The sequence below is a fragment of the Heterodontus francisci genome, chromosome 37, assembly GCF_036365525.1.
Source record: "Heterodontus francisci isolate sHetFra1 chromosome 37, sHetFra1.hap1, whole genome shotgun sequence".
Classification (NCBI taxonomy): domain Eukaryota; kingdom Metazoa; phylum Chordata; class Chondrichthyes; order Heterodontiformes; family Heterodontidae; genus Heterodontus; species Heterodontus francisci.
This window is the reverse complement of record NC_090407.1, coordinates 17,529,312-17,550,229: the sequence shown is the minus strand read 5'-3', so window position 1 is coordinate 17,550,229 and position 20,918 is coordinate 17,529,312. Positions and strand designations below refer to the sequence as shown.

Sequence of the window (20,918 nt, the reverse complement as noted above, 5' to 3'; positions counted from 1 at the left end):
AGAAACGGTTTCACAAGAGGCAGGCTGGGTGTTGTAGCTGAGAGAAAGTGTAGCCAGAACCACAACCCCTACTCCCCCGCCACTGTGGAATAAAATGAAATAAAATGGAAATGCTCCCACAACGTGGGGGTATTTTAACAAGTTATTGCTTTATCTATATAAAAAAGGAAGCAAAGGCTGGAAATGAACAGGGACCCACTGGGCTGAGACTAGTTCAGTTAGCAACGGATCATCAGCACTGGGAATGTGATGTTTCTGACCTGCTCGTGCAATGAATTTCAATGCCAGTGTGTGCTCCCTGTGCTGTGCCCCAACACAGAGCAGGCTCATATGCCAACTTTATACAGCCCCGTGTGCGTGTATAAACGGTTATTAAATACAACTGTAATCTCTGTTGTATATTGGGCATTTTACCTGCTGATCCTGTCTCTGGATCCCTAAATCAACAGAACTGACTTCCTAGGCTAGGGAGGGGAGTAGGGGCACATAAACTAGTCAAAGAGAAAGACTTGCATTTAGATAGTGCCTTTCACAACCTCAGGCACTTCACAGCCAAAGGAGTACCTTTTGAAGTATAGTCACTGCTACAATGTAGAAAATGTGGGAGCCACTTTGCACACAGCAAGATCCCACAAAGAGCAATGTTATAATGGCCAGATAATCTGTTTTAGTGCTGTTAGTTGAGGGGAAAATATTGGCTGGAACACCATGGAGAACTCCCCTGGTCTTCAAAATAGCGCTGTGGAATCTTTTACGTCCAACTTCAAGAGCAGACAGGGCTTCGGTTTAATGTTTCATCTGAAAGACAGTACCTCCAAAAGTGTAACAGTCCTTCAGTATTGCATTGTCAGTCTAGATTTTGTGCTGAAGGTTCTGGAGTGGGATTTGAACCCACAACCTCATTTTTTAATTCTTTCATGGGATGTGGGCGGCGCTGGCAAAGCCAGCATTTATTGCCCATCCCTAATTGCCCTTGAGAAGGTGGTGTTATGGTGTAGGTCCTTTTAGAATTTTCTTTAGCGGTTTGGTACAACTGCATGTCTTGCTAGGCCATTTCAGAGGGCATTTAAGAGTCAACCACATTGTTGTGGGTCTGGAATCACATGTAGGCCAGAGCAGGTAAGGACAGCAGATTTCCTTCCCTCAAGGACAGTAGTGAACCAGATGGGTTTTTATGACAATTGACAATGGTTTCATGGTCACCATTACTGAGATTAACTTTTTTTTATTCCAGATCTATTAATTGAATTTAAATTCCACCAGCTGCCATGTCCCCAGAGACTCTGGATTGCTAGTACATTACCACTACGCCCTGCCTCCCCACTTAGGGGGTGAGAGTAAATACCCATTGAGCCATATCTGACATCTGCCAGTGTTCATGCTCCTGATCACAGTCTAATGACTATTGTTGTCAAGTGCCTGTGAGCTAGTGGAGGGGAGGATTGGGTGTCACTGTTGTTATGAAAGTGCTTTAATTTTTTAAAATATCTTCTGAGGACTCATGTTTAAAAATTGTGGAAATGGATTTATTTGAAAGACTAATGAGAGTCCATAGATGCTGGACTTTGTTTTTTTTTGAAAAAGGTCACTGGAAGGACTTGAGATTTTGTTAAAAAAACAAATCTTTACTGGATGTCACATGCCTTCGGTTAAGTAAACAGCAGCTTTGGTGACTAGGGGAGTTGTTTAGAGAGAGGTGACATGTCAAGATTTATGGTGGTCAAGAGTTGGTTTCGTTTTGGATGTTGTTTTGAGTCAGTTGGAGGTCAGCCTGCTAAGAGAGAAGCCACCAGCGCATCCTTTTCCATCCCTTTGAGAAACCCTAAGAATCCAGTGTGTGGACTGGAGAAATTGTTGCCACATTTCTCCTGAAAAGCCTGCCAGACTAATCCTCAACGTTGCCTGAAAAGAACTGCTCCATAAAAAGATCCTAGTGACAGCCGTCAACGAGTATCTAGATGCCAGACTAAAAGAGCCAGTGGATAACATCGCATATCGCGCCCTTTTTTCCTTCAAGAATTAACAAGTATTTGGCCAAAGTATTTTTTTGTGAAGAGATCTCTGCAGAGAAAACTTCTTTATTTTTTTCTTTAACCGGTGTGTGTGTGTGTGAGAGAGAGAGTGAGTGTGTGTGTTTAGGGCTAATTTAGAAGGGAACTTTCCTATTTCAAACTACGTGTTAATGCTTTGTATCTTTATTGAATAAGTCTTGTTTTATAATAAATTATAATTTTGTTGTTTGTTAAAGAAACCTGGTTGGTGGATTTTATTCTGAAATAAAAATAGACTATATAATTGGCCATATCTGGGTAAAGCATTTAAATATATGTTGGGATGTGTGGGGAAGTGGAACTAGAGAAAGACAGTGCACTCCTCCAGCCTCTGTCGTAACACTGTGATGCCTTCCATAGTTGAATTGCTTGCTGGCACTCGCTGTCTAGGTTAGCACGTGTAAATTGACCACTTGAGTTGAGTACTGGAAGGTCACCAGCACCTGTGAAGCACATTCCAGAATGTGTCAACACATTCCAATAAGAGTCAAACACATCCCAGTAAAGGTCAGCACATTCCAGCAAGGATCAACACCATAACGAGATACAGGGTGGATAGGGAGGAACACCAAGTTTTATGACCAATCTGCCCAGTCCCTTTTTTGTCCTCTCCCTTTTTTGTAGTAACTCGCCTTTAAAATAATAAACCATCGTAAAGCAGTGGTGAGAGAGGCGATAGGGAGGTGACAAAAGAGGAGATCAAAGAGAGACTTTTCATGGGAGATAGTGGTAGAAAATCGAAGGGTTTTAGGGGAGTGCTCAGGAGATCAAGGATTCTGAAATCAATGCATTGTGGGTTGGGAGCCAATGAGTCTTAGGGCTGGATTTTGTGTAGGAGGCGGGGCTCCCGGCACCGGGCTGAAAAGGTGGGGGGAGCTCTGCCTCAGCCTATTCCTGATGCACCCCCACCACCACCCCGAGCAATCCTCCGGTCTTTTTACATCAAAGTTTCTTGAGCCGGGATCCCCGTCCCTTTAAAGATGGCAATCCCACCTCCAAGAGGTGCCAGCCAATCAGATGGCCAGCAGCTCAGCAGTATCGGCAGTGCCACCAGGAGCAGTGGATATTGCCGGTACTGCAGAGGCCTTGGACCCAGGCCCAGCATTAGAACCTGGAACAGAGGTTGGTGAGGCAGTGTCGCTGGATCCAGTCCGGTAGGCCTTGGAGAGATGGGGGCGGGTGGTGGCAAGGGGGTGATCATACAGTCCAGCAGGAGGGGGGTCCTGGGGCGTGAAGTGGTTCCCAGTGGGGGTGCTCCATGGACCACAGATTGCCCATGGAGGAGGGATCCCCCAAGCCCGCAGGGAGGAAGCCTAATTTTACAAGGCGACCTCCCTGCATGGCAGAGGCATCCCACGCTGCTGGCAAGGTCCCAGCGGTGGCAGCAATAAGCCCTTAATTGGCCATTATTAAGCCACTTAAGGGCCTCAATTGGCCTCTGGGCAGGATGGCCGTCGTCGACCTATCCGGCCCACGGTAAGATCGCTTGGCAATGGGCCTTCCACCCCCGCCACCTGTCATGATTCTCCGTGCCCCCCTGCCTCCAGTCCTGCCTCAGAGAGGCCCATAAAGTTCAGCCCCCTTAGTGGGGACAGGGATGATAGAAGAATGGTGGGATGCCAGAGGCGGGGTTTTGGACTAGTTCAGCTTGAGGGTATTCGAACAATCACTTCTGGAGGTGAGACAGGCGTGCGTACGTGTTTCAGTGGTGGAAATTGGCAATCTTGGTGGTTGGGATGTGCAGCTTGAAGCTCCAGGTCAAACAGAGCACCAAGGCTGCTCAACTTGAGCAAGTCAAGGTGGAATTGATAGAAGGCAGTGGTAGGCATTTTTCAGTGCTTCATCCTAGTGTACCTTTGTCATGTGCCAGTCCAGACAGTATGTTGACAGGCTATTCAACTATGGAACCATACTCCAGTACAGGAGTATACAGGTGAAAGGAGAACAGTGGAAGATAGCTGGAGATCTCTGCGCTCCTCCACTTCTGGCCTTTTTGAGTATCCCCGAATTTAATCGCTCCACCATTGGCAGCTGTGCTGAGCCCGACGCCCTGGAATTCCCTCCCTCCCTAAACCTTTCCACCTCTCTATTCTCTCTTTCCTCCTTTAAGATGCTCCTTAAACCTATCTCTTTGGCCACACTTTTGGGCACCTTTCCTAATATCTCCTTGTGTGGCTCAGTGTCAAATTTTGTCATAGAGTTCTTGAGGCTGAGAACAGCATGTGGGTTCAGTAGAGGAAAGAAGGAGGAAAACAAATCTGAACAATTGAGGCCCTTGAATCCTAAAGCAAATATGCAATGAAGTATCATTAGTAGTGATTACTAGTTTCTGGATAATACATAAATTCTGTTTTAATGCGACCTTTTTTCTTTCATTTTTCATGAGCAACAGACATCAGATTAATGATAAAACCATGGACCAGATGTAACACTGCGCCAAGGTGATTTATTGGCCACTTAGCGTTGATGAAGCAGCAAACAAGAGTCAAACTGTTGTTATGACTCTGTTTGCCTTCATCAGAGTATTTACTCTGCATTCCAGGGGCTGCTTTGTATGCAGCCCGTGTGATCCAAAAACCTCGGGACAGATAAGTGAACAGAATCGACTGGGTTGAAAATCATTCCCTGTGAATTCCCTCTGCACGTAAAATTGGCTTTCCATCCACTTTCTGTTTGCTTGTTGTTCTTTGTTCTTTATTTTTGTCAAAGAAGAGAATGGGGAATTAAAGGCTAAAGGGGAGGGATCCTCTCTGTCTCTCTGTACTTTGTCAGTGCTGCTATAGGCCTTGATCCTTCTGAATTTCCATAGAATTACATCGTATTTACAACACAATAACAGCCCATTCGGCCTCACCAGTCTACTCCGGTGTTTATGCTCCACATGAGCTTCATCTCACCCTATCAGCCCATCCTTCTACTCTTTTCTCCCTCGTGTTTATCTGGCTTCTCCTTAAATGTATCTACACTATTCACCCCAACTACTCCAATGTCTGTGAGTTCTGAGTCTGTGAGATTATGAGTTCCACATTCTAACTATCCTTTGGGTAAATACGCTTCTCCTGAATTCTTTATTGGAGTTATTAGCGACAATCTTATATTTATGGCCTCTAGTTTTGGGCTGCGCCTCTCTTTTGCTTTCTAAGCTCCATATCTTCCGTCTCCCTTCCTGCTTCTTGCTTCTTGACTCCTTTCTGTTGAACTGAAGACTCATCATGCCCTCCTCACACTGATACTTTCCTGCAATCTCAGAACTGTGGAATAAAAACAGAAGATGCTGGAAAACATTCAGCAGGTCAAGTAGCCTCTGTGGAGAGAGAAACAGAAGTTACCAGTAGTGTGCTGTGTAGTATATTATTCATTTGAGGCCAGTGCATGTGTTTGGTGGAGCATGCGCATTGTGCCAATAGGGGAAGTTGAAAAAAAGTTCTGTTTTCAGTAGCAATCGAGAAGGTGGTGCCATGTGTTTTCTTCCAGAGATCTACAAACCAAACTCTTACAATAGTGATCAGGATGGGATTTTATAGTCAGTTATAAGTCGCTGTGCTTTCAGTCGAGAACTCCTTGTAATGCAGATGTTTCAGGACGATGACCATTCATCAGAACTATAGAAATCACCTCCCTTAATCTTCCCTGCCTCCCCATAGCCAAGCCACAATGGACCAGCAGATCCCAGGTTCAGCTCTTACGCCTGTGCTGATTGAGCTGCTGTCAGCCAGGACAGCACTAATTAGGCACGTTGCACCTTGGCTCAGCATCTTTGGACTCAGAAAGGGAAGAAAGGAGCCAGGGTTTCGACCTTCCATCGCCAAAAGCTGGAGGATCACGTGTTGAACAGGACAGGATTGGGCTCAGTAGTAATGCCTGCATGGTCAAATAGCCTGTCCACCGTCTGCTGGCCTGCTCGCTCGCAAAGCAGCCCTTGAGAGCCAGGAAATCAGTTTCCATGGCAACTAGCATCAGTGAAAAGGGAGAGAGAGAACAGCAAGTTACAAAGACAATTCATTGCCTTGCCATTATAGTGACAAAGTGCTGGTCTCTGGGAAACTGCTTTCTGGAAAGTACCACTATACAAACAGTAATTCTTGGTAACATTGGTGTGATGACTCTCTGAAAATGCCTAGAATTAGAGCCCACTTTTATGTTTTTAAATAACGCTGCTCAATATTCTGATGTGCTGGAGGGAGATGTTAATTGCATTCCTCCCTAACTCAGCTGCCACCAGATTGTATGTTGATTGCAGTTGAGCGAGAAGGTCCAGGACATTTGTTTGCAAATCATTCTCTGGTGTAACTTGCCTGAGTCAAACTTTCTCCATGCTGGGACTTGCTGGCAGGGTGATGTGCGAGACACTGTGTGCCTGGCAAAGCGAGGCAAGGGATGGGGATTGAGGGGCTGCAAGGACATTTCGCATAGGACAAGAACAGAAATAAACACTTTTTTTTTTAAAACACAGAGGTATTAAAATTAAAACTGACCATACGAGCCAGGAAAATCCGGGGATCGCTCCCAGTCTGCTGAGTTAGCTGGAGTTGGCCTCAGTACCTGTGGGTTATGGAGGTGGGGGGAAACAAATCTGCTGGGATTTCCACTCTTGATTGTTATGCAGTAACGTCCCCTGCTGCTGGAAATCTGTCTGCTTGGTCAGTGAAACTAGGATCAGGTCCACTGTGATATTGTCCATGAACCCTTATACATTAATTTTGTCCCTATCTTGTGTAATTTCCATCAAAGAAAGACTTGCTTTCACATAGTGCCTTTCACAAGCACACAATGTCCTAAAGTGCTTTACAGCCAATGAAGTACTTTTGAAGTGCAGTCACTGTTTTAATGTATGAAACGAAACGCAGCAGCCAATTTGCACACAGCAAGCTCCCTCAAACAGCAATGTGATCATGACCAGATAATCTGTTTTTGTGGTGTTGATTGTGGGATAAATATAAATAGAACTCCCCTGCTGTTCTTCAAAATAGTGCCCTGGAATCTTTTACGTCCACCTGAGAGGGCAGATGGAATCTCGGTTCAATGTCTCATCCGAAAGACAGTTCATCCAACAGTGCAGCACTCTCTCAGTACTGCACTAGAATATCAGCCTGATTTTTGTGCTTAACCCACGCCATTCTGACAGAAGCAACAATGCCTGAGCCACAGCTGACCGATCAACATAGAAACAGCAGGAGGTGATTCAGCCCCCGAGCCTGTTCCTCCATTAAATTAGATCATGTCTGATCTCTATCTTAACTCTATTTACCCACCTTGGTTGCGTAACCCTTAATACCATTACCTAACTAAAATCTATCGATTTCAGTTTTGAAATTTTCAGTTGACCTCCCAGCCTCAACAGCTTTCTGGGGGAGAGAGTTCCAGATTTCCACGACCCTTTGTGTGAAGAAGTGCTTCCTGACATCGCCTCTGAACGACTTGGCTCTAACTTTAAGCTTGTGCCCCCCTGTTCTGGCCTCCTCCGTACCAGAGGAGATAGGGTAGCTAGAGCGAAACTATCAACTCCTTTAGATCACCTGAACACCTCAATTAGATCACCCTTAATCTTCTCACGAAGCCACTGATTCTGGCCGGGTTACAGTTCCACAGACCTCTGTTACCTCGCCTTAAATGACCATTCATTGTGTGTGAGCTGGACAATGAGCATTGGTGGGCTATTTTTTCATGAGAGACATCTCAGTTAAGCCACCTTTCATGGGCACATTCCATCAGGATTCACTGGAGAGTTTTGGGAAGAGCAAAGGAATCCCATAATGAGAAAAGGGAACTCAGCCCATTGAGGCCCCTTCCTCAGGAGCAGGAACCCATAGCTGATTTCGTTCCTGCAACCATACTTTCAGAGACCATGGTCAGTTGAGGCTCCTCTGTTGCCAGCCCAGCTAAAACCAGACCAGGAGTCGAAAGTGTTGCCCTTCTGGTCTGCTCATGCAGCTAATGATATGACATTGTGAGGTGAAGGTCATTTGGCCCTACTGGTCAGTGCTTTTACGAACATACGAACATTACAAATTAGGAGCAGGAGTAGTCCATTTAGCACCTCGAGCCTGCTCCACCATTTGATAAGATCATGGCTAATCTGATTATGGCTTCAACTCTACTTTCTTGTCCACTTCCTATACCCTTTTGACTTCCTTGTCAATCAAGAATCTATCTAACTCAGCCTTAAAAATATTCAATGATCCTGCCTCCACTGCTTGCTAGGGAAGAGAATTCCACAGACTAATGACCCTCTGAAAGAAAAGAATTCTCCTCATCTCTGCCTTAAATGGGAGGCCCCTTATTTTTAAACTGTGTCCCCTGGTTTTAGTCTCTCTCATAAGGGAAAACATCCTCTCAGCATCCACCCTGTCAAGTCCCCTCAAGATCTCATATCCTCCAATAAGGTTACCTCTCATTCGTCTAAGCTCTAGTGGATACAGGCCCAACCTTTCCTCATAAGATAACCCCTTCATCCCAGGAATCAGTCAAGTGAATCTTCTCGGAACTGCTTCTAATGCAATTATATCCTTTCTTGGTCCACATGAACCTCTCCCACCCCTCTTCATTTAACCTAGTCATCATATCCTTCTATTCCTTTCTCCCTCATATACTTACTTAGTTTCCCTTTAATTCCAAATATTACCCACCCAATAACCCTGCTTCACCTGATGACTATCCTTGGCTTTGATTAGTTGTGTGTTAAGCCAGAGGATTTAGACGTGAATATAGGAGGTATGATCAGTAAGTTCGCAGATGACACGAAAATTGGTGGAGAAGGAAAGCCTTGGATTACAGGACGATATAGATGGGCTGCAAAGATGGGCGGAGGTGTGGCAAATGGAATTTAATCCGGAGAAGTGTGAGGTGATGCATTTTGGGAGGACTAACAAGGCAAGGGAATATACAATGGATGGTAGGAACCTAGGAAGTACAGAGGGACCTTGGTGTATTTGTCCATAGATCACTGAAGGCAACAGCACAGGTAGATAAGGTGGTTAGGAAGGCATATGGGATACTTGCCTTTATTAGCCGAGGCATAGAATCTCAGAGCAGGGAGGTTATGATGGAGCTGTGTAAAACGCTAGTTAGGCCACAGCTGGAGTACTGTGTACAGTTCTGGTCACCACACTATAGGAAGGATGTGATTGCACTGGAGAGGGTGCAGAGGAGATTCACCAGGATGTTGCCGGGGCTGGAGCATGTCAGCTATGAAGAGAGGCTGGATAGGCTGGGGTTGTTTTCCTTGGAGCAGAGAAGACTGAGGGGGATCTGATTGAGGTGTACAAAATTATGAGGGGCATTGATAGGATGGATAGGAAGAAACCTTTTCCCTTAGCAGAGGTGTCAATAACCAGGGGGCATAGATTTAAGGTAAAGGGCAGGAGGTTTAGAGGGGATTTGAGGAAAACATTTTTCACCTGGAGGGTGGTTGGAATCTGGAACACACTGCCTGAAGGGGTGGTAGAGGCAGGAACCCTCACAACATTTAAGAAGTATTTAGATGAGCACTTGAAACGCTATAGCATAGAAGGCTATGGGCCAAGTGCTGGAAAATGGGATTAGAATAGATAGGTGCTTGATGGCTGGCACGGACACGATGGGCCGAAGGGCCTGTTTCTGTGCTGTATAACTCTATGAGAGGAGATCATGTACCATTTGTTGGGCATTGGACAATACTTTTGCCTCACACCAATCTTAAATATTCAACAGAACATTGAAGAAGGGAGTCTCACACACAAGCGCTGAACATTAGAAAGATATGCTGAAAGGCTGAGATGAGGTAGATAGAATGGGAGGAGACTCATGTGGAGTATAACACCAGCATAGACTAGTTGGGCCAAATGGCCTGTAACTGTGCTGTATATTCTATGTATTACTATGTAAACTAATGCACGCACCTATGCTATTCACCTCAACTACTGCTTGTGGTGGTAGCAAGATCCCCATTCTTGCTACTCTCTGGGAAACAAGTTACTCCTGAGTTCCTTGTTGGATTTATTAGTGATGTGAATCAGCCACACTTTCCTGTTAGCCAAGCGTGCAGCACTGTATCCTTCAAGGTCACATGTATGGCCTCTCGTTTTGGACACCACACCATTAGAAACATTTCCTCTACAACTACCCTGCCAAACCAGCATAATTTTAAAGACCCCTCAGCCTTCTCATTACGAGAGAAAAGATCTCCATCCTGTTCAACCTTTCCTGATAAGTCTGTCCTCGCAGTTCGGGAATCATCCGTGTCAATTTTTATTGCACTTTCCCCATCCCTATATATAATACATATTTTATAATACAGAGAATAGAATTGTGCACAATGCTCCAAGTGTGGTCTAATCAAGGTTGAGACTCTGCTTCACAGTCACTGTACTATGAGCTGCAGCCTGGCCTATTGTGCTTGTTTGCTGCACTGGGCACTTAGTTGGAGCTTTGCACGTTAATATTACTGCTCACCAGCTGGTTGGAGAGGGCGGGAAGCAAACTGTGAATCAGCCACACTCTCTTGTTAGCCAAGCGTGCAGCACTGTGTCCTTCAAGGTCACTAGGAAAAAAAACCTCCACTCACCCAGCTTCAGAACTGAAATTACAGGTGGGAATAAGATCACCATCTCGACAGCACTTCCCAAACCCCGTGACCTCTGCCACCTATAAGGACAAGAGTAGCAGGTGCATGGGAACACCTTCACCTTCAGATTTCCCTCCCAATTCACACACCATCCGGACATATATCAGCATTCCGTCATCTTTCCATGGTCAAAATCCTGACACTCACTACCAAATGGCACTGTCAGAGCACCTTCACCACTGTAGCGGTTCAAGGGGAAGGCTCAACATCACCTTCTCAAGGAGAAATTAGGGATGGCCAATAGAGGCTGCCCTTGCCAGCGACGCCCATATTTCAGGAATGAGCAAAAAGGAAACACTTTTCAAAGCTGTCTGAGGTCGCTGAGGTTCCTTCACAAATGAGCAAATTAGTGTAATTGTACCCTGGGGAATCAAGATTAACAGTGACAGCGTCAGTTTTGGTGGATAGAATCATACAGCACAGAAGGAGGCCAAACGATCCATTGTGCTATCCAATTAATCCCACTCCTCCTCTGCTGTTTCCCCGTCAAAATGTTTCCTTTTCAAGTACTTATCCAATTCCCTTTTCAATGTTACTATTGAATCTGCTTCCACCATCTTTTTAGGCTGCGAATTTCAGATCACAACAATTTGCTGCGTAAAAAAAAATTCTCCCCATCTCCCCCTCTGGTTCTTTTGGTCAAATCCATTAATTACGAGGTTAATGCTGCACTCCAGTGTGGTCTTGCTCGAACTGTCTCAGACATAGATTGCGGGGGGTTGGTGTTGAAGGATGTTTAGTTCTGATGAAAGGTCATCGACCTGAAACAGTAACTCTGTTTCCCTCTCCACGGATGCTGGCAGACCTGCTGAGGATTTCCAGCATTTTCTGTTTTTATTTATTTTTATTGTGTTTGGTTAATGTGTGTATGGATCAAATTCCTGTCTGCTTGACTAGGCCGCAAAGCCTAAATGTTTGTCTTTTTTGTCTCCCACAGAATCCTGACATCGTATTGGTCCATTACCTGAATGTGCCAGCCATAGAAGATTGTGGGAAGCCATGTGGTCCGATATTGTGTTCCATCAACACTGACAAAAAGGAGTGGGCCAAGTGGTCGAAAGAGGAGCTTATCAGCCAGCTGAAACCCATGTGTGAGTGTCAGCTTTAGCACTAACATCCCAGCATGTACCAACAAGTCCTTTGTGGGGCATTGTACATTGTGGAGTAGGGTTGCCAACCCTCCAGGATTGCCCTGGAGGCTCAAGGAATTAAAGGTTAATTTCCAGGACACTGGTGTGGGCAAAAAACCCAGCAGAAAAATCATAGGGGTGTTAAAAAATGTGCTTTTTAAGGCATTTTCTTTGAACAATTTTGTTTATTGGTTGTAAAAATATTGGACAGGGGAAAATGGGCTGCTTGACTAACAATCAAGAATCATCCAATCAGATAATAAAGAAATTGTTGGCTTTCTGATTGACTGGGAAGGCAGTATCCTGTGAGGATGGGTATATCGGGCAACCAGTGGCCAACGTGTGGGGGTGGGGTGATTGGAGGCAGGAGGTCATGTGGTGCACCGCAGCCTCACAGCTCCAGGTACCCGGGTTCGGTTCTGGGTACTGCCTGTGCGGAGTTTGCAAGTTCTCCCTGTGACCGCGTGGGTTTTCGCCGGGTGCTCCGGTTTCCTCCCTGAGCCAAAAGACTTGCAGGTTGATAGGTAAATTGGCCATTGTAAATTGCCCCTAGTTTAGGTAGGTGGTAGGGAATATGGGATTACTGTAGAGTTAGTATAAATGGGTGGTTGTTGGTCGGCACAGACTCGGTGGGCTGAAGGGCCTGTTTCAGTGCTGTATCTCCAAATAAATAAAAAAAAAGAAACCTCCAGGAATATGTCCAACCTGAGTTGGCATCCCTAGTTGGAGAGGGAGGGAGATGGGTGTAACTCTTATAACACCTTTCGTCCCGGAGGGTAATTGGCGCTCATGGAACTGTACTCCAGCAAGAATCACAACAGGAAGGAAGTCAACTGCTGGAAAAAGAATGAGCGAAAAATTGAATTAAAAAAATAACATTCGGCCGTACCAAATGAGTGCTTTAGTTTCCTAGCGGGAGTCTTTGAGAAAATGTCGTGAGGGAAGGAACAGGCACAGAACAAAAAATGCAGCAAAACAGCAAGTAGCTTAATGTTCTGTGATGCCACACACCATTTGCAGCCCTGTAATAACGCACAACTGCCCTGAACTGCGATGGAAGCATTTCTTTGTGAAACGGGTTTGATGAAAATTCTGAGGGGGTGGGGAGAAATAAATACACGGATTCCAGAGGAGAATGAAAAAAGCGCACTAGGGGCACGGGACCTGAGACAGCCACTCGCTGCTTTTAACACAGGCGATTTGTAAAAGCAACGAGGGAGGTGACAGAAAATGTAATTCGGAATGGGTCTGGGCTTATTCACCAGTGCATTGTGCATCCTTTTTCCATCTGGCCCCTTTGCTGGGAGCAAACTGTGCTGCACGTCTGCCATCTGGTGGACTTTCAGTATTATTACAGAGCGAGGTAAAGACAAGTGCAACAGCCCTTACATATGTACAGTATGCATACACAGAACTGTCAAAGCTGGACAGATCCATGGGGTGAGATTCTCAGCCACAAATTTTTTAACTGAGACGTTAATAAGCACTTTACTTTCACTGATTTTTGTTTCCCCCTCCTGCATCTCCCTCCGTCTCCCTCGTCTTGTTTCTGTCATTCTCTTCATAATTTGTGGAATTTGCAAGTCTTTCTCCTGTTGGAATGTAAAGAACAGCGATGGAGGGAAGGCTACCCTAGCGTACACAGCAGTATTGAAAGTCCTAAAAGTGGGACCACTCCTGCCTTTAATTCAGAAAGTCATAGGTTCAAGACCCACTCCAGCAACTTGAGCACAAAATCAAGGCTGACACTCTTATACGGTACTGAGGGATCGCTGCACTGTCAGAGGTGCTGTCTCTGAGATGAGACATTAAACAGAGGCTCCGTTTGCCCTCTCAGAGACATAAAAGATCCTGTGGCACTATTCAGAGATGAACAAGGGAGTTCTACCCGATATCCTGGGCCAATATTTGTCCTTCAATCAACATCACTGAAACAGGTGATCCAGTTATTATCTGCTTGTTGTTTGTGATTGTTGGAGCTTGCTGTGCCCAAATTGGCTACCACATTCCCTACATTACAACAGTGATTACATTTCAACAGTACTTCATTGGCTGTAAAGCATTTTGGGCCATCCTGAGGTTGTGAAAGCTGTCGAAATACGAGTTCTCACAATTTTTCTGTTGGCCTTGCAGTTTTAATAAAGGACTGTTCTGCTAGTACGCTCACCCACTTCCACACTTGTACAGTTCACGGGATCCTCAGTCAGGAGGGTAACAGATTGTGAACAACCACGTAAAAGCCCTGCCAAATGTGGAGAACTGATAAGCCTTCGAACATAGAGACAGGCAATCAAACAAGCAACATTTTGTATTGAGAAAACAGGGTGAAGGTTAATGTCCATAGTTCAAATACACTACCAAGGTTAAAGAAAATAGGAGAAAATACAAGGCTAATCAAGAGGGCAAAGACAGGATGTCACCGAGCATCACAAATGTGTGGCAAACAGAGGGAACTGAGGAGTTGCAGCACTGAGAGTGACTGAGAAAGAATGAGATAGAGTTGGAGATGAATCATTTCAACACAGGGAGGAAAGAGGAGTGTGTGGGATGATTTTTTTGGGGCTTAGGAGGAATTAGAGGGGAAGATTCAGAGGCTCAATACCTATAACTGTAAAAGAAAGACTTGCATTTATATAGTGCTATTCACGACCACAAGACATCCCAATGTGCTTTACAGCCAATGAAGTAGTTTTGAAGTGTAGTCACTGTTGTAATGCAGGAATTGCGGCAGCCAGTTTGTGCATAGGAAGCTCTCACAAACAGCAATGAGATAATGACCAGATAATTTATTTTGTGCTGTTGGTTAGGGGATACATATTTCCCCAGGACATGGGGGAGAATTCTCCTCCTGTTCTTTGAAATAATATTTTGGGATCTTTTAGGGCACTCGAGTGGACAGATGGGGCCGAGGTTTAATATCTCATCTGAAAGTTGGGAAGAGATGGGGCGCTGAGGCTGAGCCAGGGATTGATGGGTGACCGGCAGCCAGGCAACATATGGAGGTGAGGGTAGTGGCAGAGAGCTCAAGCTTGCAGGTGATGTAGTCAAGGGGCACTGTAAAGAGGAAGCCCCAGGGGCTGGGGACATGGACATTGGTGGACTTATACTTTGAGCAAAATGCCAAATAGTTCAGCAGACACTTTCCTCATGACAGCACTGCCCCTTTAAACAGCAGCGGCAGCAAAAAGAAATGAACCTGACATTTACTATCGACCTTGTATCCATGGAGATGAACAGAGAATGTCAACAACTTGTCAGAAATGTAATAGAATGAAAACAAAAGAAAAATATATATAAATGCTGGATGTACGTGGCTCTCTGGATAGTATTGCCATTTCTGTCAGTCACTGTGTAGCTCAGTTCACCTGCCTCATAACTGATCTCATTACATGGGGCCTTAATTTGAACCATGTGGTGGTGAGGAATGTGCTCCCTGTGCAATGCCACTGCTGTGAGGCTGATCAGTATGATGGGACCTTGTGAGGGTGGGAAGCACTCTGCAGCCTGATGTGCTTTTGTTCCCCCCCCCCCACCCGAATCCCTCAGATTTGATCCAAATTGTCAATCATTACTGTTATAATTCACAGGATTTTCAAACAGGACAACAGCGGAACATGTTATTTTACATTTATGGGAATTGAGGACTTTTCTTCAAATTATGGGAGTATATGTAGTTTAGGAACATTGTGTTGGCAAACTGGAACTATTGAGAAATTACTCATTCTTGGGATACAGGCATTGCTGGTAAGGTCGGCATTTATTCCCCATTCCTTATTGCCCTGGAAGGTGATGGTGGACCTTCTTCTTGAACCGTTAGAGTCTGTGTGTTGAAGGTGCTCCCACAGATCTGTTTAGGAAGGGAGTTCCAGGACTTTGAACCAGCAATGATGAAGGAACAGCCAATATATTTCCAAGTCAGGATAGTGTGTGACTTGGAGGGAAACCTGGAGGTAATGATCTTCCCATGCACCAGCTGCCCTTGTCCTCCTGGGTGGTAGAGGTTGAGGGGTTTGGGAGGCACTGTGAACAGCTTCCGAACATCTAACTCTCACACAAGGGCTTGTGGTTCAGGGTTGCCAGCCCACAATGGTTATATGACCCATCTCACTCACTGCTGCATTGCCAGTCTTGGGCATGCCCCTCTAAGGGAGGTAGTTCAGGCATTCTCCCACTGGGGTGGCCAACAGGAAGGCTTTGAACTGCACACTGTGGCTTCAGTGGTTGGCCACATATGCATGTGGGAACTAGCCAGCCACATAGTTTCTGCCTTTTGTGGATGGGGTGAATGTTCCGTAATTTTGATGATGAGAAAGGCCTGATTTTCAGTTGCTACATCAAAATCCTGTTTCCTGTTTATCCAAGTTATCCCTGCTGTGAAGTGGGCCTGGGCAAACTCAGCTATGATGCCTTCCAGAGTGGATTAGCCTATCCATGCTCACTATCCCACAAAAACCTATGTTTATAAAGCACCTTTAATGTAGTAAAACCTCCCAAGGTGCTGCACAACAGTGTAATCAGATAGGAAATTGACACTGAGCCAAAGAAGGAGACATTGGGATAGGGGACCAAATGCTTGGTCAAAGAGGTAGGTTTTAAAAAGCGTTTTAAAGGAGGAAAGAGAGACAAATAGGTTTAGGGAGGGATTGTCAGAGCTTAGGGACTCGACAGGTGAAGGCATGGCTGCCGATGGTGGAGCAAAGCAAGTGGGGGCCAGAATTGGACCAGACTCACCCAGGAATATTGGCCACTTGAGGGACAGCAGCCTGTAAAACTTTACCCAGCCACAGTCAGCAACTTCAAAGCAAGAGAGGAGAAAATAAACTTGATTTTTCTGCAGAGAGAGGGAGTGAGTCACTGAGGCGTGCAGAGAGAGGCTTAACTCCAGTCCGGTCCAGTTAATTTCCATGTAACCGCTCGTCTGCAGCCTGCCCAGTTGTTCACTGCCCTTGAAACAGTGACTGGCCAGTGAGAACTGGATAACACATTTGTTCAAAGAGTCCTGTACAATGACCCCATGCCCCTTTTACTGAATGCACGGGGTCAAAGCAAGTCAGTAGGATAGTGCTTTATTATACATCAGGGCCGCAGTCACTGAGCCACACAGTAACCAGAGTCACTGTCAGCCCAATAATTGCCTTCCCTCACTGATGTCAAGTGGAATATATGCTTGCTCTGCTCTCTGATGTACCTCACTTAAAGCTGTTATCTGCCCAGAGTCAGCCTGCAGAAAGGGACAGCAGAGAAATTATTCAATGAAACCCATTTGATGAGAGGTTTTTTTTTTTAGGTTAATTTCATAACTGACAAATCAGCCAACTAGGGATTTCAGCCTCAGCTGATACAGATTTTGCTGGCACATCCATCATTGCCCGGACTATAAATGTTTTCTTTTTCTCTCTCACAGTTATTAGAGTTCAGGTGGAGCAGCCTGCTCCTTGTGAGAGAAAGGAGAAGCATTGTGAGGGAGGGATTTCAATTGGTGCCTTGGTGCCAAGGGACTGTGACTCTTTGACCATTTAATCACAGAATCACAGAATAATACAGTGCAGAAGAGGCCCTTCGGCCCATCGAGTCTGCACCGATGCATTAAAGACACCTGACCTGTCTACCTAATCCCATTTGCCAGCACTTGGCCCATAGCCTTGAATGTTATGACATGACAAGTGCTCATCCAGGTACTTTTTAAAGGATGTGAGGCAACCCGCCTCTACCACCCTCCCAGGCAGTGCATTCCAGACCGTCACCACCCTCTGGGTAAAAATGTTCTTCCTCAAATCCCCCTTAAACCTTCTGCCCCTCACCTTAAACTTGTGTCCCCTAGTAACTGACCCTTCAACTAAGGGGAACAGCTGCTCCCTATCCACCCTGTCCATGCCCCTCATAATCCTGTACACCTTGATCAGGTCACCCCTCAGTCTTCTCTGCTCCAGCGAAAACAACCCAAGCCTATCCAACCTCTCTTCATAGCTTAAATATTCCATCCCAGGCAACATCCTGGTGAATCGCCTCGACACTCCCTCCAGTGCAAACATATTCTTCATATAATGTGGCGACCAGAATTGCACACAGTAGCTGTGGCCTTACCAAAGTTCTATACAACTCCAACATGACCTCCCTGCTTTTGTAATCTATGCCTCGATTGATAAAGGCAAGTGTCCCATATGCCTTTTTCACCACCCTATTAACCTGCCCTTCTGCCTTCAGAGATCTACGGACAAACACGCCAGAACTTCCTCAGAACTTCCCAGTGTTAGGCCATTCATTGAATATTTCATTTAATGCGTGACGAGCTGGCAGTTCCTTCACTGTGCGTTTGTTAAAGAGACCCTGTCTTCACCAAGCCGTGTGAATCTTTTCAATATCCCTAATAGGAAGTGATGCACAGCTTCAGGTTCCTTGCCCCCAATAGCTCCTGTTAGAATGCAGAAGCAGGCGACATCATTTCAGGACATGACCCAGGCTTAGATAGCAATGCCTTCCACAGTGGAATAGTCAGGCCTGTAACTCAGATTGATTTTTTTTGTTGGGAAAAGGGTATTAAGAATGCAGGGTATTAACTCTACTTAACTCCATTTACCTGCCTTGGTATTCCCTCATTGATGGATGTAAAAACCCATGGCATTATTCTGAGGAAGAGCAAGGTAGTTCTTTCTGATGTCCTGGACAATATTTATCTCTCAACAGATTATCTAAAACAGATTATCTGACCATTATCACAGCACTGCTTGTGGGAGTTTGCTGTGCGCAAATTGGCTGCCGCATTTCCTCCATTACAATAGTGACTACACTTCAAAAAGTACTTCATTGGCTGTGAAGTGTTTGGGACATCCTGAGATCAAGAAGAGAATTGATGCAAAGTCTCTCTCTCTTTTAAAACTACAACGAGATTGGAATTTAAAAGTGTAAGTGAATAAATCATTGGCAGTCTGTTTTAGCCAAGTCCTCACATACAAAATTGGCAGATTTCAAAGCAATGAAGGGAGTTCATGGTGCCTTCTGCCTCTCCCCCACACATTTTCCAGCAGGATCACTGCATAATGACCAGGAGCAGGAACCCCGAACAGCTTTTTATTCCCTCTTCACTAGCCTAAGGGTGCCTCGATTAATTGAAGTCCCAAACTGCTGATCATCAAGTAACTCTGAAGATTGGACCTGGGATCCTGGTTTATATGGCTCAATTCCCAGTGAAGACTACCCAGATCATTGAGGCATTGTCTTTTCCATCTTAATCTTTCCTGATTACTATAATCTCTCAGTTCTGATCATTCCAATAAATCTTTATTGCAGCTGCTCCAGTGCCTTCCTATCCTTTTTGTAATATGGAGACCAGAACTGTTTACAGTGCTCCAAGTGTGGTCTAACCAAGGTTCTGTACAAATTTAACATAACTTCTCTGCTTTTCAATTCTATCCCTCTAGGAATGAAGCAGAGTGTTTTGTTTGCTTTTCTTTTATGGCTTTATTAACCTGTGTCATTACTTTTAGTGATTTGTGTATCTTTATCCCGAAATCCCTCTGTTCCTTTACCCCATTTAGACATTTATTTTCTAAGGCCTCTTTATTTTTCCTCCCAAAATGTACCACCTCTTGCTTACCTATATTGAAATTCATTTACCGGATACATGCCCATTCTGCAATTTTAGTAATCTTTTCCTGTATATTATATGTGAACTACACCCCCTATTTCAGAGTCATCTATAAATTTTGAAATCGTACTTCTGATTCCTTCATCCAAATTGTTTATGTGTAAATGGTGAACAACAGTGGTCCCAGCACTGATCCTTGTGGAATACTACTTCCCACCAGTTGCCAGTCTGAGTAACTACCCTTAACTCCTACTGTCTGTTTTAGTAGCCAGCTAGCTATTGGCTAACTCAGCTGGTAGACTTAGGGTTGAGTGGGGGGAGGCAGGTATGGGGCGATGGGGGTGCACAGTTTGCAGTTGGCCACAAATGACATCCTGAAGGAACCCTGAGTGGTACCAACAGCATTTAATCAATCTCAACAGGAGCGCTGTACAGCAATCCAGTCCAGGGCTCCAAACATGACTAAACATGGCATTCTCAGCAGGGTCTGAATAAGTCGCAGATAATCTATTATTCATGAACACTCGTATTTATAGTTCATTGCTCCTTTATTTGATAGAAAAACTGAGCAGAAAATCCCAGACTGTCTCTATATTCATAAATTAATACCTAAAATGTGTTTGAATTTTTCTTGTTCCATTGATCTCTCCATTTGCATCATTGTATCTCCCTATTTATTATTTATCAACCATCCTTGTGATTTTTTTTGCATGGTTTTGTTCTCCATTCTCTCCCCTCGCCCTACCTCTCATGAAGGCGCTGACCGGTTGCTCGGCCCTCAGTGTCTCGCTCAAGTGGTTGTAAAGTGAGAGTAGCCAGGTTGTTTGACTGTGGAAGTCATCACAGTTAAGCTCATTCCTGTCCTTCTGTGATATCCATGCACACAAACCTTTGAGCTGGAATCCAGGCTGGTGTATTACCCCCCCTCACCCCCCCCCCCACCCAAGGGCACTGAGACTAATGGGGGCATCCCAGCTGGGCTCAGCTAAGTCAGCACAGACTGGCAATTGAACCAGTTCCACATGAGGGGACCTACACTTGGCAGTGCTTTACCTACAGGGGGAGATGGCTGTGATTTCCTCCCACTATCAGTAGACCCCTCCCTCCACACTGTCACGTGGCCTCCGGCACCTAACTATCTAGCCTCACACATGACAGATAGGCACCAGAGTGACAGCGGGGTGCAGCTATCACCTGCAGGATTGTTCCTCGGCAGAAGGCACTAGGAGAGGAGGGGTGAGGGGGCAAAAGTCATAGGAAGGAGACATCTTTTAAACTTTTGGGGGCAAGAGGGATGTTGGTGGCAGGGAGAAGAAAGAGCAGGATTTCATCACTTGGGGGAGGCCTTCAGGAAAACAGTGGGAGAGAGGGTGTTAATAAATATGTTCTTGCTGCACAATCTGCACACAAGGAAAACCAGGACAATTTCAAAAAAGGAGTCCCTCGGTGATGCATCTCCTTTGACCTGAGTAGCTAAATATAGTGTGAGCTGGTAGCGGGAACTGTGAGTATTCGAAGGGTAAATGGAAACATGGTACAGGAAGACTCCC

At 45.2% G+C, this 20,918-nt stretch overlaps 1 protein-coding gene across 6 annotated transcripts in view; it reads left to right on the top strand.

The window, feature by feature from the left end:
* The window catches only part of LOC137352094 (calmodulin-binding transcription activator 1-like), a 1,221,793-nt gene that overhangs the window by 1,032,220 nt on the left and 168,655 nt on the right, over window positions 1-20,918 (top strand). For all 6 annotated transcript variants that reach the window (XM_068017185.1, XM_068017183.1, XM_068017181.1 and 3 more), the window contains exon 6: window positions 11,591-11,744. In XM_068017185.1, the coding sequence (XP_067873286.1) occupies window positions 11,591-11,744 (154 nt within the window). The remainder of the gene's footprint in view (window positions 1-11,590; window positions 11,745-20,918) is intronic.